A 17,311-nucleotide genomic window follows, 5' to 3' on the forward strand; every position below is an offset into this window, starting at 1 on the left:
GGACTTTTATTTAGGGAGTACCAAAAAAAGAAATTTTTCGTCGTAAATAAAATATTCGTATAAACACTTCGATTATAGATGTTATAAAAATAATGATATTAATGTGTCAGAGTGTCCAGTAAATAGACACGGGTGAATGAAAACGCCTACTGCGGAACCTGAGTGGAGAGGAACCAAAGTCCCAACACGGACCGTTCGGCGGTGTGACAGCGGAGCTCGTTCCCGGTCAGGCACTTGTGAGTGGAGGCCCATGTGGTTTGTCAATGAGCGGCCATCAAACCCCTGCACTTTAGGAAGCTTCCACATTTCAGCAGCCGAGTGTTCGAGTAATTTGTTTCCAAGATGCTGCTCGAAGCGCTGGACGGTGATGAGACGATCGTGTTCGCAGCCGCTGCCGGTAAGAAAGAAGGAGGCCACAGGAAGAGAGCTAGCTAAACCTACAGCGTTGTAGGCGTTAGCATGCAGCTAAAACGCACACAGCAAGGACTGGGCTAATGTTTCCAGTGCTAACAAAGCTAATTTAGTCTGTGTCATTCTGTGTTCACGTGTCATGTCCTGGTCATTAGCTGCTGTTATGAGCTGAACTCTCACAGGTGGACTGCGCCTGTTAGCTAGTTACATAATATGTGAAGTTACCGGTTGTAACCTATGACAGTCAGACCTGTTCACATTTCACCAAATACACCTCCACGGGAACTGAGGGGTTTGTGACCACAGGGAGCAAGTTCATGTAAAAGTATGCTAAATTCCATAGAGCGTGACTGTCATTATGGCTCCTGGATCTACTGTGTTAGCGTCACACGAGGTGTAAAGATTCATGGCTCAGTTCAGATCTGGATGTTTTATTTAGCTTTGTTTCAGTTCGTATCCAAATGGTCCATCACTGCAGATTTGAATGTGTCCTGGAGTCTGTACAGTCTACTGATCCATCCCTCATCTTGATTTGATGAAAATGCTCATGCGGTTAAACCTGATGTGTAATATTGTCAGGTAACCTAGTAACTCGCATGTGTTTTTGTGAAATGAAACCTAGTAAAGTAATGAGAGCTCAACAGGCTGCACCTGCAGTAGGTTGTTGTATTGCTCTTTCATTGATTTTATTGCAGTACGTGATCACAGACATCACTGGCTTGCTTTTAGAACACACACACACACACGTATATATACTCTAGCGGTGTAATGATTCAAAAATAGAGACCGCAACCCCAAGCCAAGGCCACCTTTGCAGTTGGTGCACACACAGAGTTGCGTCTCCATGACTTGCAGCGATTTTCTCCGAGACGAACTCTTACCTTAACCGTAATTTCTAGTTACTAAACTCAGCATAACCATGTCTTCACCCTAAAATTCAATGATTTACATTATGTCCCCATAAGGAGGACAAGACCCCATAATGTGACTGTGTGAACAGAATGATATAGGTTCCCACAACTTGAGTTGTACCTGGACCACACAAACACACACATAGAGCAATGACAGGTGTAAAACACCCCGCTCAGTTCATATTACTCTCTCTACTCATGCAGTTCTATCCAAACGTGACTAGGAGCAGTCTGCATGTTTTTATTTCACCTCCTCTCTCCCTCCTCAGCCTCTGTGCAGGTCCAGGTGGAACCTGTGGGGCGGTGGCTGGAGGCCTTCGTGAAGAGGAGGAGCAGGAATACGTCAGCCTCCTTCCAGGAGCTGGAGGAAGAGGAGGTGTCATCTGAGGAGTCAGAGGATGAGGAGTTTCAGCTGGAGGAGTACCCCATGCTCCGAACGCTCGACCCCAAAGACTGGAAGGTATTGGTCCAGTAACAAATTACACGTAGTGATGTTTCATTAATAAACCATGAAAGTCCATATATAATAAATTCACGCAGGGAGTCATTGAACCTCTTTGTCTTGTCTCTGGCTTGTCAGAATCAGGATCATTATAGTGTCCTTGGCGTCCCACACTTGAGGTACAAAGCCACACAGAAACAGATCAAAGCTGCTCGTGAGTACCCTTCCTCCTCCTGCTCTTATGTAGTTGTATCTGTAGTTGTTGATTAGAATTAATTAAAGCCACATTCTGCTGTTTCTCGACAGACAAATCCATTGTGTTGAAGCATCATCCTGACAAAAGGAAAGCTGCCGGGGAGACGATTGTAGAAGGAGACAACGACTACTTTACCTGTATAACTAAAGGTATGTAACTGCTGCTATATGTCACCAACACTAACATTATTTTTGGGCTCTTAAACTGATGCTGCTCTTTGTCAATGTCTGAACCTCAGCTATAGAAATCCTGTCAGATCCTGTGAAGAGAAGAGCTTTCGACAGTGTAGATCCGACCTTTGACAACGCTGTGCCTTCAAAGAGTGAAGGCAAAGAGAACTTTTTTGATGCGTATGCTCCCATTTTTGAGAGAAACGCAAGATGGTCTTCCAAAAAGCACGTTCCCAAAGTCGGAACCATGGAGTCGTCTTTTGAAGACGTGGATAATTTTTACACTTTTTGGTAAGTGGTGTTTTTATGGTCACTATTAAGCAAGATGCTGATTTCAGATTTAAAAAAAAGAAACAAGTCAAACTCACAATCTCTTATTTTCTACTATTAAAGGTACAACTTTGACTCGTGGAGAGAATTTTCATACTTGGATGAAGAGGAGAAGGAAAAGGCCGAATGGTGAGCTAGCGTTTATCACAGCCATCCAAGTAACTGAGCCAAATTTGAGCTTGTGTGTCATAACTTCCCTTGTCTGTTTTGTGCTGCAGTCGAGATGAGAGGAGGTGGATTGAAAAGCAGAATCGAGCTTCCAGAGGTCAGAGGAAGAAGGAGGAGATGAACAGAATACGAACACTAGTTGGTACAGTCCCTCAGAGCCAGCATACACTCAGAGATTTCATGATGCACAATGTAATTTAACAGCTAAAATATCACAAAGGTGCACAAGGCCCTAAATCAGTGGGACTGATCCGTGTTATTGCTTCTCTGCAGATACTGCCTACAGCTGTGACCCTAGAATAAAGAAATTCAAAGACGACGAAAAAGCCCGGAAGGAATCTGAGAAGAAGGCGAAAGCTGATGCCAAGAAAAGAGAGCAGGACGAGAAGGACCGAGTAAGTCTTCATTCATTACATCACTGCACATGCACTGACTTTAGTCTGTAGTGGGTGAATCTAAAAGCATCATTCGTGCTTTTCAGGCTCATGTTGAAAAAATAAAGACACTCGGTTCCTATAGAAGAAAATGGTTTGCATACACAGTGGTAATACAAAATAAGTGAGCCCCTCATTCGTGCAAGCTTTATTTTAACTCTGGGATACACAAGTCATTGTATTGGTCTTGTCCATCTTTCAAAGTGATATGTATTGGAAAAGTAATGTGAACCCAGAGTCCAGAGCCATCAACAGAAAAGGTGTCAGGAGCAAATGTCTTTGAAACCAGATTGAAAAACATTTTTCAGTTTGTTGTTCACAAGATGCATCTGCTGTTATGAAACAGGCCTCAGGAGAATCTCTCCACCGTCTGTCTATAAATGGAGATGGTTTAGTTCTCTGGCTACTCACACTAGAAGTGGCTGCCAAGCCAAGACGACTCCCAAGGCACAGAGCAGAATTTTCTTTTAAGCTGCTTACAGACATGCACTCAACTCCGGAGATGTGGTGTATGTGAGAGGCTCTGGACTTTCTCTAGAGTTTCTTCAGCCTGGAAAATGTCCGAGTGAGTCAGTGTGAAGTCACAGCAGGATATCCTCCGGAGGATTCACTAGTGGGCAAGTTGATGACGCTGCAAACCTGCCAGCTGCTCCGCCCCTCACTTGAAAAAGCCTGAGATTTTCCTGTTGTTGTGAATGTGTCTGACCGGAGAAAGTCCTGCTGCATTATTCATATGTGAAAGACAAACTCCGGATCCCATTGTCCAGACATTCTCCGGAGTTCATGTCTGAAAACACCTCAATATACGCAGATCGTTACATTTACAGATGAAGCTGCTTCTCTCATCAGTATTTGAATACACACTTTTTAAACTTTTAATAAATATAAAATATTGCTAAACATCCTATAAGACAAGGAAATAGTTTGACTCTGACTATTATTTACTTCCTGACGGATGTTCAAGTTTTAGGTTTGGTTTATTCTTAAGTTTGCTTTTACAATGGTGTCATTTGCTCATCAGTGTGTTTCTCTGTGAACCCGACAGGCCCGGCAGGCGGAGCTGGAGACAGCTCGTTTGGCAAAGGAGAAGGAGGAAGAGGAGGCCAAGCAGGTGGCGCAGCAGGCGAAGAAAGAGAAGGAGATCCAGAAAAAGGCCGTCAAGAAGGAGAGACAGAAACTCAGGACGACCTGCAAGGTGGGTTTTCATGGTTTCAACTCTCAAATCTGAAGAGTCGTGCGATCTAGTCTTATTGTCTCTATTGTCAACTCCATATCTTTCCTCCCTCACAGAACTGGAATTACTTTGCTGACAATGAGTCTGAAAGTGTCAAGATGATGGAAGAAGTGGAGAAGCTCTGTGATAGGCTGGAGCTGATTAGGTATTGTCACCTACAACATCAATTGGATGAATTTTAATGCTTTAGTAATAGTGGACACACTGGGGATTAATGCATCTTTAATCTGACATGATCTTTTATGTTCTGTTGCTTGTGTGTTTGCAGTCTTCAGTCCCTGAATGAAATCCTGGCCTCAGGCTCAAAAGAAGACAGCAAGGCAGCTGTGGAGAAGCAGGTAAAAAAAAATGTCAATGTTTATTTAATTTAACAGCTGACAGAGGAATGATCACCACCTTCATGGGGATGTTTACCGAGGTATTAAGTGCGCTCAAGTTTAAAGACATGTTGGTGTGTCTTTTTTTCAGGTGCAGGAGGTGAACAACCAACTGCAGAGGGAGAAGGAGGCTGAGGTTCAGGCCAGGCAGGCGGCTCGCAGCGCGGACCAGGCCAGCGGCGGAGGAGGCAGCTCAGGGAAGGGCTGGAACGAGGACGACCTCCAGCTGCTCATCAAGGCTGTCAATCTGTTCCCCGCTGGAACCAACGCCAGGTAAATGGATACAGCAGCGAGTTACGAATGGCAGAATAGAAGACAAGGGTTAATAATGCCTGGTTTGCAGTGTATTCCAAATGTATACTGATAAAGAAAATTACCCAACTCTGTATTTTTCCTCCTCTTCCAGATGGGAAGTTATTGCCAATTATATGAACTTGCACTCCACCAGCGGCATGAAGAGGACAGCCAAAGATGTCATTAACAAAGCCAAGAATCTGCAACGACTCGGTGAGCTTCACAACTGACTGTAGATTAAGTTCACATGCATGTTTATTCATTATTAGTGATTGTCTACAGTTCATTAATGCTGATTAAGACCTGTTAATGGGCTTTAAGAAGCCCAAACAAAGTGCAAGTTATCTTCTGCTGAGCTCATGGTACAGTGAGGTGTTAAAAAAAGGCCATAATATATTAAGGCATTAAATGTCATAGTACACTAAGGTGCTAAAAAGACCATAGTATAATACGGCATAAAAACGTCATAGTACAGTAAGTTGGCTGATTGGTAGGCCTCAGATGAGCCTAGAGTCCCTGTACATCAGACAGTGATTAGGCAGCTCCATTATGAATGATGACTCACATCCTCTTCATGGGGAATTTCCCAAGGGGTAAAACAAAACGCTACAGAAATAGTTTTGTTCCAGCTGCAATTGTTCACTTGAACGGGTTATAGCTATCTTTGCACATTTGGCCTTATCCAATTTTCTGTTGATAGCGAAGCATTTTAGCACTTTTTGTGGTCTTCTTTTCTGTCAGTGTGTTATAATTTTGAATCATGTTTAGATGGATGCCTCCTCTTTTTTTGGTTGCCAAACAAATCTACCTACGGGTACAAATAAAGTAACCTAACCTGATGTATAAAAAGTCATAGCACAGTAAGGCTATAAAAACGTCATAGCATAGGATGGCATTTAAAAAAAAGTCACAAAGTTTTGCGTAGTAAACAGTCATAAGGTAACGCAAATAATTTTATGTCACATTACATTCACAAGTGAGGTTTTGACAGAAATATTCTCTCTGATCATTCTTAACAAGATGTGTATTTTACAATGAAACATGCTGGAGATCACTGGTGTGTATATACAGAAGAGTAAGTAAATGAAAGGGTAATTTCGTATAGAAGAGAAATTCTGCTGCCATTGCAATTTAAATACTCAGAATACATCAGTGTCAAAGACTCCTTTCGTCATCAGGTAACCATATAAATGAATTCCAGTGAGCTCAAAGTGTTCATGTCGTCTCTTCAGATCCGCTACAGAAAGATGAGATCAACAAAAAAGCCTTTGAGAAGTTCAAGAAGGAACACTCGTTTGTGGCGCCCACCATAGACAACGCTGTGCCCTCAGAGAGATTTGAAGGTGAGTACATCTATACAGCTGCTTAGTGTCTGTGACACATGTGATAAACTGACTGAAACCACAATAAATCAGTTTGTTTCTCAAGTGGAGAGAATAATTGGTGAGGAAAGTGACCCAAAATTTCCAGTACTTTGTGTATGCCACCAAGTAGAATCAATAATTTGCTTTCTATTTGCAGTGACGGCTGTACATTAAGTAAAACAAATATATAGTACTTGTGCTGTACAAGGAATGTATCATTTTGTCACCTTTACTGTGAGACCAGTGTTTTCATGGAGAACAGTTTGTTGCATCATGTTGCAGCAATGAAGGAGCTTATCAGTGCTACTTCAACAGTCAAGTTGTTTCTGCTGACGCTGATCATTTCTACCAGACAAACCAATGTCTCCCGTTTGTTCCTCTCAGCCTCTGGTGGTAACGCTGCATCCTGGACCACAGAGGAGCAGAAGCTTTTGGAACAGGCCCTGAAGACGTACCCAGTCACCACACCTGAGAGGTGGGAGAAAATCGCTGCTGCTGTCCCAGGACGGAATAAGAAAGACTGTATGAAGCGGTACAAGGTAAGATGCTGGTCTCCTCCTATGGGCTTTATCATGTGTATGAGGTTAGATTAAAGTAACATGTCTGTATAATACAAATTCACAAGCATCAATAACTGCATGGTTCTTGGTTCTAATCTATTTCCCCCGTTTCTCTGACAGGAACTGGTGGAAATGGTTAAAGCCAAGAAAGCTGCTCAGGAACAAGTGGCACCCAAGAGCAAAAAATGACAAGAACCACAAAAGACAATAGTATCTGTGTTATTTTAACATTATTGTGTTGGTCTTTATTTTATAATAAAAAATTAAAGGACGAAAAAGACAAGACTTAAATACGGGTTCTCTTTATGTGAATATGCTGTACAGTTAAAAAGGTGATTCGTCCTCAGGTTCTCATCCAGTACATTCCACTGCGGATCTGGTTGTAGTCTGGAAGCTGTTCAATGGGACCTGAGACAGAAACAAACTGGATTTAAATCCCTTAAAACAAATGTGGTTGTATTTTTGTAGCTCTGGCATCAGATCTACCAATAGTAACATTGTACACACACAAAGTTACAGGTAACAAGCATCAGATGGTGGTTCAAATTTAACCTACCGAGGAGCCTCAAGTGTTAGAAACCTGTTTATTTTACCCCTTAGTACAATATTATAACACGTCCCGACCAAAAATAATGAAGCTTAAGTTATAATAAACAAATGTTTTCCTCTTAATCCATTCACAGCAACTTCAAACCACAGGTACTGTTCATTATTATAACATGAGTCTAGGTGATCAGATCACTTTTTAATTAAAGTTGTCTCAAGACTTTTGGACTCTGTACTTATTCAGTAAAAATCTAATCAAGGGTCATCTTTAAGTGATGCTGAGCTCCAGGCAATGATTTAAGACTAGTGTATATCTCTCTGCTTGTGTGGCAGACAGTTAACAGAACCTGGATAACACCTAAAGCTGAGCATCTTGTCCCAGAGACATGAATGACCAGTTTCTTTGTTGACGAGTGGACATCGAAGACATTTCCAGCACAGAAAATGTAAGCTGTTATACAAAGAACCTCAAACTTTCATGACTTAATGTACAGTCGGCCTCTACAGTGTCATTTGCATGAAACGATAAAAAATTAGCCACATACCAACTGCGGCGATGGCAGGAGCCTTGTTGTAGATGTATTTGGTGCACACGTCCTTTATGGTGTTAGCATCAATGGCCTATTGAGAAGTGACAAAAATAAATAAAGTAAGACACTGCAACCATTTCCCACAACTCTCCTTTTAAAAAAGGAGATCAAGGACCTCATGATGTATTTAAAACTGAAAGTTGTGAGATACAGATAAAGTCTGTTGAACTTAAAGCAACACATTAACTTTTACTGAGCAACAGCTCCCTCTGCAGCCATGTGTAGTGATGGTTTTCATGTAAAGAATAAAAAAGAAAGCCTTTCACTATGTTGACCGGAGCTCTGACAGTGTAGTCCCACTCACTGAACTGTGGATATTACCCATGATAAAAGTTTCCATGCTGAATATTGGAGATCAATTCAGCATTACTCTTGAGCTTGCTGGGCCTGATGATAGCAATTTAAGTCAGTTATCATATTCTCACTAAGGTTAAATTGAGCAAGGAGAGGTTCAGAGTGATGAGTTGGAATTCACCTGGTACAGTTTTCCCTATTTCAAGTCAGTGTAACATCACACTCATTTTGAAGCTGCTGTTTTAAAGGGCCTATATTTGACACCTTTCTGGGATTTAATTTGAGGTATTGGTTCCCCTAAGATGATACATCAGTGGTTTAAAGTCGAAAAAACTGCTGCAATGTGTATTTCCATGTCCTCTCTTCTGCCTGCCTCTTGAGCCCCTCCTCTGATTGGCTGACTGCACTTTGAGTGACACGCGACCAGGCCTATCACCGGTCTCATTCTGGCGTGTTTGGATACCGCTATAGAAGACCAGCCACATATTTACAGTTGGTTACAACCGGATGTTTCTAAACGGTACATTACACCGTCCTCATGTTTGTTCAAGTTTTAGCAGGACAGTCGGCTAATGTAGGAGTAACGTCCTGAGTTTCAGTCCTGAGTAACAAAATTATTAGCCTCAACATAAATTAATCAATATTCACTTTCTCCTTAAAAGTATCAGGAGTGACAATTATTACTCTATGGTGAGTAAATTTGACTGGTGTCTTAAATGTTTTCATACAATAAAAGTAATTGAAAAGCTTTGGAATCTGTATCGATTAGGAGAAACTTGTTCTTTCCTAGTGTCTGATTAGATTTTTAACCTTAGAATCGATAAAACAGTTTCCACTCACATCAATTCTGGCCTCCAGCTCATGCAGAGGCATCCTGCGGCTGTAGCACAACATCTGTCTGCCGATGTCCTCACAGATAGGGGTGGATCCTGGAGAGTCAGTCTGATATTAAAACCCATGTGATGCTACAGTTCTCTTATCAACACCGACTCTGTGACCGTGTCTTACCGTCGAGATGCAGCAGCATGTTGGTCTTGAGCAGATTCTTTGCCCGAGCCACCTCGCTCTCCGTCACGCTCGTACAAAGAGACATCCTGACAGGAAGCAAACCGACAACTCTTATCTTTTGCATTTAGACGACACAGCATTTATGGTTCCAACCCTTTCAACAGTGTGTGTTCTTACCATTCCATCTGAGTGAAGTGCATCATGTCGTTGATGGTGCCGGGCTCACACACCATGTAGAGCCCCCACAGGCCTGTGTCTGTGTAGCAAGTGTTGAAGGACTGGAAACTGTGGCACAGGTTTCCCTGACAGGCCATCTGAGCCAGTTTACTGGACAGATTCTGGATTCACACAGGACAAGAACCCAACAGGGTTGTGTGAGAACACTGAAGCAGGATCTGTGCATTTATTGTGGCAGATTTTACAGTAAAGTATGAAATAAACTAATTCAGCATGACTGTGAAATAGCTCATGTTCCATCCTGGTACAATTACACACAACAGATAAAGAGCAGAATTAGATTTATCCACCTCAAAGTAATGATACTTTGAAAGTCCTCACAATGCGAGTAATTACTTTGTCTACTCAAAATAAAATTATGATAAACTTTTAACAAAATTTAAATCTTAGAAATTTATTTCCTTCTGTGTGACCATTAAAATACAGTAGAATAGTCAATTTAACTCAGAACCAATCAAATTAGTGACCCCAATGAGACCTGATATTCCGTATTGGTCTGAACATGCCTGAGATCTGATCACACAGACCACATTTGCCGGTGGGACCTACAGTCTATTCCTGGGTCACATATGAAGGACCACCTGATGAGCTGATGTCTCTGAGCCACTACAGTTTCACAATGAACCGAACTGCTCGCTCTCTGCCTCTCTCTGTTGCTTGTGCCGACACACAACAAAACACTGTGACATAAGGTCAAAAACATAATTGTTTTTTGTGAACAAAAATGATCTAGTGTGTATTTGCATATAGAGCAGGGTAGTAAGATTGGATCAAAAGTGGTCACAGGAGACACCATTGCCAGGTGTGTGAACACAGAACACTTATCGCTGACCACTTGTGATCAGATCTCTCAGGACGGATACTATTACCAGATCGCATCCTTGCGCATGGCTGGCAGGTTTTAATGATGTGGTCTTTCTATTCAAACAAAATTATTTTCTGTGCATGTTGCTCTCAAAACCAAAACCTAACATCCTTATTGCACAAGTCAGTAAATCAACCACAAGAATACAAAAAAGGGTCTAAGTGCTTCTTAAGGATTAAATCTAAACAGGAAATTAAACTGGAGTGGCATCACTTTGTGCTAGATATCATGACTCTGGAGTTTCACCAGTACTCACCACTCCGCCACCGAACGAGCGGTCCCAGTTTCCGATGAGTGTGTTTGCCACCATGAGGGGGATGGTGTCGGGGTGAGACCAGCCCACTGCCTCCACAGCGATGGCAATGTGAGCCAGGGGCATCTTGTCATCACGCACACGGATCTGAAGCAACAGTAGTTATCCAAGTTATCTATTAATGATTTTGTCTTGTTTTCTTTAAATGTGCAACAATCAAAGTAAATAATACATTTAAAAAAAGAACCCAGAAGCCTGGAACACCTTAACAATGAGCATGAAGACTTAACCTTACCTCACTTCCTGTGAAGAGGCAGGGAGGAACTGGCGGAGCATCACCTTGATATCGACCAGGAAGTTTTCCAAAGTGATATTTGGCCAAATCAATGAGCTCATCATGTGAAACACCTGAACAAATACACACGGTCAGAACAACCCTGGGGTTACATGTCACTGGAGTATGAAATCATGACTGTGGTTTACTGAGATTTCAAGAAGAATCAACAGTAATGTTAATTTATTCTGCCTCCGCCATTTACATATATTCTTATTGTTTAATAGGCTCATATTAAGACCATTTGAATGCAAAACGAGGAGATAAAGAGCTCTGACCTCCGGCAGCAGCCAGCACTATTCTGGGGCCTTTGTAGTGAGTGGTGATGTACTCCACCAGGTCTCCTCTGTTGATGGTCCTGCATCACATACAAAAATACAACTGACTCAAAGCAGGAAAGAACTGAGTAGTGTGTACACAACAACACATGTCAGCCTGTGCTCAGCAGCAGTTCATTATAAATGAAGGGTCAGACTCACTTGATATTCTCAGAGGGGCCCAGAATGGTCCTGCCCAGAGCTGTGGTCTGATAGGCTGTGGCGTGCAGGTAGTCAAAGACCACTTCCTGCAGGTTGGTCTCCACTTCCTGCATCTCTCTGAGGATGACCCCTCGCTCCCTCTCAATCTCCGCCTCGCCCAGCGTACTGTTCTGGATGATGTCAGCCAGAATCTCCACAGCTTGAGAGAAAGAAACAGGAAAAACTTTATGGATATATGTATTTTTTTCATATGAATATTCAAACATATCTGTTTAGGATGTCCAGTACATTCAGGGTGTTATTTTACTATGCTGTAATGTAAAGGTAATGTAATTTACTTTATTTAACATCCTTGTATGGTATATGCAATTCTTTGAAAACAGATATGGATGTTTCTCTCTTCATCACTAATTTAATTGTCATTAAGGTCCCTCTGACATTGAGGTACTCTGCCCTGCTGTATCGTACCTCGTGGAAGATCCTTGGAGAACGCTTTGGCGTAGTACACAGTCTGCTCCCGGGACGTGTAGGCGTTCAGGTGAGCCCCCATGTTCTCGATCTCCAGCTCTAGATCCAGCTGAGACCTTTTCCTTGTGCCCTGACATACACATGCACACAATGAACAAAACTTTTAAAATACTTGAAATGTTAAACACAAGGAACATTATTTCATTTTCTGAGTTAATAATATTAGATTTAAGTAATCCCTTTTGGATTTTGACAACCAAAACAATGTCACTGTACCTATGACCTGTTCAGATCTAGCAGTAGCGTCTTGGGCACTTTAAAGCTAATGGCAGCGAGACTGTCTGTATAACTGGAACCTTTCCTGAGTCCTAGTATCTACAAACATGTACTCAATAGCTCTTTATTTACTATAACTACAATAACCCGTTTTCTATATAATTGTGGCATATAATGTAAATAAGAACCAATTAAATACAAACCACTGAGTCTAGTTTACAGTAGTAAAAATATGTCTGCACTGCTCCCATCTCACCTTAAACGCCATATGTTCCAGGAAATGTGCCGTGCCATTATTCCTCTGGTTCTCATAGCGACTGCCGGCGTCTATCCAGAGGCCCACCTGGAAGAAGTCAGTGAATTATATTTACATATTATATCAAAACACTGGAAACTGCTACTGTACCACAACTTCTGTACTGATGGAGATAAACTTATTATAAGTAAATGTTTTGGGAACTGAAATAATCCCTCAATGTGTAGATGCTTGGAGCAACCTGAATCTATCTGCTATCAAGTATTCTGAAAAACTGTGCAGGAGTTTACCAAGTAGAAATGCTTCTGTTTTTAAATGCAAAAGGTCATATTGATTAGATTCATGATTCAACAAATAAAAGCTGTTTGTAGTATTATAATAAATAAAAGCAACCTCACTTTGCTTTTAGCACCCAAAAAAACTTTGTAGTTTCGTTAGTTCTACCTAACATGTTGCCTAAGATTGTGAATTTCATGATGGAAATAAGGTTTGTGTGGAAATGATCAAGACATTACATCACAACGTGTAAGTGAATTAAATATGTGGTTTAAATAACAAAAGCAGTCATGGTGATCATGGTGTGAGAGGAAACGTGGAACTTACTGTGCATGTGGTGAGTCCCGCGTCCTCAGAGGCGACCCGGAGCCCGTTCTCCAGCGTGCTCACCTTGGTTTCAGGGACATTTAGCGCCACCTGCTGGGCAGCCTGTGTAGCCAACAGTCTGTGTGATCCGGCTGAGAGCTGCGGGGGCAAATCCAACAACAGTCAGGATGACGCTTCACTTTCTGGACACTGACGTAACAGCTGATGTAACTATGTCATCGATGGGTTAGACAGAAGCACACAAGCCAAACTTAAACTCCACTATCTTGAAGAGTCCATCTTGGAAACGCCGGGCATGTCACAGCTGTTCGCTAACGTTAGCAAACACGTTAGCAAACACTCAACCGGACGGACCACGCCGAGAGCGTCTCCTCCGTGAAACTGTACAACGACACCCGTCAATAAACCACACAGGGAGAAAATAACACACACATGGCCGCTGACACGCTCCTCTTACCCTGTGTAGAGAGTTTGTCTTCAGTCTTTGGAGGAGAATCCTCCCAGAAGACGTGAAACGCTGCACGGACGCCGCCATGTTGTTTATCTGTCAGACTGCGCGTGTGCGGTTTTCATTGATGCAATATCCGCCGGAAATGTCGAGATGATTTCATTACATCAATAACAAAATTCTAAAATAAAAAAAAAAAAAAAAAAAGTCACGCAAAAATCTTAATGTAAACAAAACTTATTGTTGAAATGTCACGTGTTTGTTACTCAGCGCAACCTTGCACACATCTATTCTTACAACTACATGTTCCAAAAATACAAGATGTTGATAATTACTTAAAATGCGACGGAATGAAATCTAAAAAAGTTTATTTTCAACTGATTTTGAACTTGTGTAAATAGTCATAGCATCACAATGAAATGAAATATGTTTGGTTAAATTTGAAAATTACTCACAAATTCTTTCATTTCTACGATATGATGAATAAAACACTCTTAGAAAATGAGTTGTCTTAGTCGCGTATTTACAACTTTTTTGATCACATTAAATATACTTGCATTCTGAGTCGATGTTTAAGTTTGCTTTTCCGACGCTTTTTTAAATTCTTCCTGGGTCACGATTATTTTGAAAGGGTGTGACGCTGGTAAAGCGGAAGCGGGACTTTAGCTTAGCGCGAAATGTCTTGAATGAGTCTCTCAAGTTTGCGTGTAGATCGTGAACCTGATCTCCGCAGTTCTCTGAAGGGAAGAGAATAAAATACAAGCGGACAGAGAATCAGCTGCTGTGTTACTCATCTGACGGTGTTTCCTGTTGAACCCAGTCTCGTGTGAGTCTTCACCGGGTTGAATATTAACTTCTGAGGTTAGCTGGTTGTGGACAGTGCAGTTAGCTGTTGTTGCTAGTTAGCGGCCTTGACTGGAGCTGATGCATTGAAACAACAGGCAGCTCGTTGTCTTTGCTGTGACTTCCGGACCAGAAATGGCGGATAATGGGGATGCAATGGCCGGTGATCTGGAAGATGGCGAGATCTCCGGGTCCGGCTCGGACACAGACATGGGGGCCACAGCAGCAGCAGCCCTGAGTCGACCCCGGGTTCCTCCAGCTTTCAGCGGCCAGTCCTTCCAGAACAGAGCCGCTGCCCAGCCCCCTGCCGCCGCCTACCGCAGCGCCGGGAAGACGGCGGAGTCCAGCGACAGTGACCAGGCCTCGTCTGATGAGGAGGCGTCTGTTTGGCGCAAAAAGCGTCAGAAAGTGTCCAACGCTCCGCAGCCTCCTGCCTCCGCCACCGGCCGACCTGCGCCGACACGCCTGCCCGCCCCCAGCGCAACGGAAGGCCGCAAGGTGAACAACATCTGGGGCTCCGTGGTCCAGGAGCAGTGCCAGGACGCCATCACCGCAGAGCTGGGTATATTCGGCATGGAGGGTGAGGTCAGCATGTCCAGCAGGAATGTGGAGACCTATAACTTCGTCCTGGCTCGTAAGCTGATGGACAAGGAGAGGGAGAAGGAGATGCAGTCACAGGACGATGGAGAGGTGAGCATGCTGGACACCCAGCTGGACGAGTACATGAAGGGCCGGGGGTCAGAGGACAGGTCGGGAGAAGATGCCAAGAGGAAGAGGTCAGCTAAAGAGAGACTGGGCCCCAGAGCAGAGATGGACACCAAGGGCAGGTATGAGATCACAGAGGATGATCCTGAGGAGAAAGTGGCAGATGAGATAGCACACAGGCTGCAAGAGCCCAAAAAGGACCTGATAGAGCGTATCGTTGATGTCGTGGGGGTGAAAAAAGCCATCGAGCTGCTCGGAGAGACTGCCACACTGGAGGAGAGCGGAGGGGTGTACACCATGGACGGCACCCGGCGACGGACACCCGGTGGGGTGTATCTCAACCTGCTGAAGAACACACCCAGCATCACCAAGGCCCAGATCAGGAAGATATTCATCGATGAGAACCAGAAGGACAACAAGAGCAAGAAAGCTGCTCAGAAGAGGAGGAGGTACATGGTGGCCAAGAAGATGAAGCAGGCCATCGGGACGCTGAACCTGCAGGAGCATGACGACGGGTCCAGGGAGACTTTCGCCAGTGACACCAACGAGGCCTTGGAGTCACTGGAGGAGGCTGCAGAGGAGGTGGAGGGTGAGGAAGAGGAGGGTGAGGGAGAAGCTGCTGTGGGGACCGAGGAGACGGCGGTGGTGTACAACTCCGCAGACCTGGAGGTCTTCTGAAGGCCTCCTGCTGTTTGAACTCTTAAGAGGTCTGAAAAAGGACGACTTGGATTTAAAAATTCAAATCAAACACTGAAAGCACTGAGTGAAGATTACAGAATCACACGTGTCCTTTTCCTTACCTTAGCACAGAAAGGGGAGTTAAAGTCTCGTTTGGAACTGCATGGATTTCTACATTTCAGCACATGTAAACAAAAATCTTAAGTTAGTTTGATTTGTGTTACAAATGTTGTTTGCCTTTAAATCAGAGTCTGGATCATCAAGTTGTTGCAGGATACTGTGTATGTTGTGGAGTTCTTAATATAATTTCTTTTTACTCTAATTTTCATTCTGTGATAATGAGGTCTTGAGTTGATAAGTTTGTTTGTTGGCTTAACTATCTGGATTATAAATAAAGTTGACTCTGGGTATATTATAAAAAAATAGTTTACCTTTACAGTTTCCCTTCTTTTATTATCGTTGTTTAAAGAAATTCACTCATTTAGTCCCTCATATTCTGGGATGCGCACAATATCTAAATTGTGGGGCTCAATAAATTGTTCAATAAAGTATCTGAATACTGGAGTGAGAGAATTTGAACTGCTATAGTAGTGCAGAGGTATGTCCACTAGATGGCGGACACACTCTTTCCCACAAGGTCTAGGACAAGATAAAAGTATTGATTACCCACAGGAAATAAAAGCACAAACAAGTGGCTGAATAATACATGTTAGAAAAATGCACTTAAAAAGACTGGACTAGGACGATGAAATTAAGTGTCTATATATAGCGGCACTTAACAGTTAGACTGCACTTGAATATGAATGATATCAACTTGAGTGGTTATAAAATAGATAGCCGCACAATATATTGCATCACTAGTGACAGCAGATATATCAGGTACTAGACTCGTTGTCCGGCTCACTGCATAATCCATAGACCAAGCAGCAAGTGCCTATGAAGACTGTTGACTATGTTAATGGGTCATAAGTGCAGCATTGATTCTGGAAAGAGAAGCTGCAAAACAAGTCATGGCTAAAGAGACAAATTGGTGTGCAAGTAAAAATGGCCTCCAAAACTCTCATGTACGTTCACAGATATGTGGAGTCCTTATTCAACTAGTGCCTGGACCTATTTATCTGCCCATCCACATCTTTTACCCATCTACTGTGATCAAATGCCTCAGTTCCTGCAGTGGAGTTTGGTCTCTGGTACAGTCACAGTCACAGGGATCAACATCTGCACATCTGTCTTCCTTGTTGTCTCCATCTTTCAGTCGTGCATTTACAGCACACAGCACATGGATGGCAGCAAAGGTCTGATTATGGCGGCGGCAACGGTACAAACTTCTCAGAAGCGGTTATTCATGATAATGCCGTTATGGTGCTGAGTTTATGCACGACACAAACTCAAAAAATGATTTGTCAGCCATCTATATATCAGACAGAATTATTCATAATGCTTGAGTCCATGAGCCTGTATTTTTTTCACTTATCAA

General features: G+C 42.8%; 3 protein-coding genes across 3 annotated transcripts; 2 read left to right on the forward strand and 1 right to left on the reverse strand.

Annotated features, from left to right (window-relative positions):
• The first annotated feature begins 122 nt into the window (after positions 1 to 122).
• On the forward strand, positions 123 to 7,242 carry dnajc2 (DnaJ (Hsp40) homolog, subfamily C, member 2). The gene is made up of 16 exons (XM_035147909.2): positions 123 to 397; positions 1,592 to 1,782; positions 1,903 to 1,978; positions 2,071 to 2,169; positions 2,259 to 2,481; positions 2,584 to 2,649; positions 2,739 to 2,830; positions 2,962 to 3,083; positions 4,168 to 4,317; positions 4,413 to 4,501; positions 4,625 to 4,694; positions 4,825 to 5,006; positions 5,140 to 5,240; positions 6,260 to 6,370; positions 6,776 to 6,930; positions 7,072 to 7,242. Exons 1-16 carry the CDS (start codon positions 343 to 345, stop codon positions 7,138 to 7,140), a joined length of 1,851 nt encoding a protein of 616 aa, XP_035003800.1. The 5' UTR covers positions 123 to 342; the 3' UTR covers positions 7,141 to 7,242.
• On the reverse strand, positions 7,171 to 13,778 carry pmpcb (peptidase, mitochondrial processing subunit beta). The gene is made up of 13 exons (XM_035147910.2): positions 13,618 to 13,778; positions 13,161 to 13,298; positions 12,558 to 12,644; positions 12,026 to 12,155; positions 11,558 to 11,756; positions 11,357 to 11,436; positions 11,040 to 11,152; positions 10,748 to 10,891; positions 9,567 to 9,727; positions 9,390 to 9,475; positions 9,222 to 9,310; positions 8,043 to 8,118; positions 7,171 to 7,359 (listed from the first exon to the last, which is right to left on the reverse strand). Exons 1-13 carry the CDS (start codon positions 13,693 to 13,695, stop codon positions 7,295 to 7,297), a joined length of 1,446 nt encoding a protein of 481 aa, XP_035003801.1. The 5' UTR covers positions 13,696 to 13,778; the 3' UTR covers positions 7,171 to 7,294.
• Positions 13,779 to 14,234: 456 nt separating this feature from the next.
• Positions 14,235 to 16,259, forward strand: phax (phosphorylated adaptor for RNA export). The gene has a single exon (XM_035147912.2). It carries the CDS (start codon positions 14,587 to 14,589, stop codon positions 15,832 to 15,834), a length of 1,248 nt encoding a protein of 415 aa, XP_035003803.1. The 5' UTR covers positions 14,235 to 14,586; the 3' UTR covers positions 15,835 to 16,259.
• The last annotated feature ends 1,052 nt before the right edge of the window (positions 16,260 to 17,311 follow it).

The sequence above is a fragment of the Hippoglossus stenolepis genome, chromosome 22, assembly GCF_022539355.2.
Source record: "Hippoglossus stenolepis isolate QCI-W04-F060 chromosome 22, HSTE1.2, whole genome shotgun sequence".
NCBI lineage: Eukaryota > Metazoa > Chordata > Actinopteri > Pleuronectiformes > Pleuronectidae > Hippoglossus > Hippoglossus stenolepis.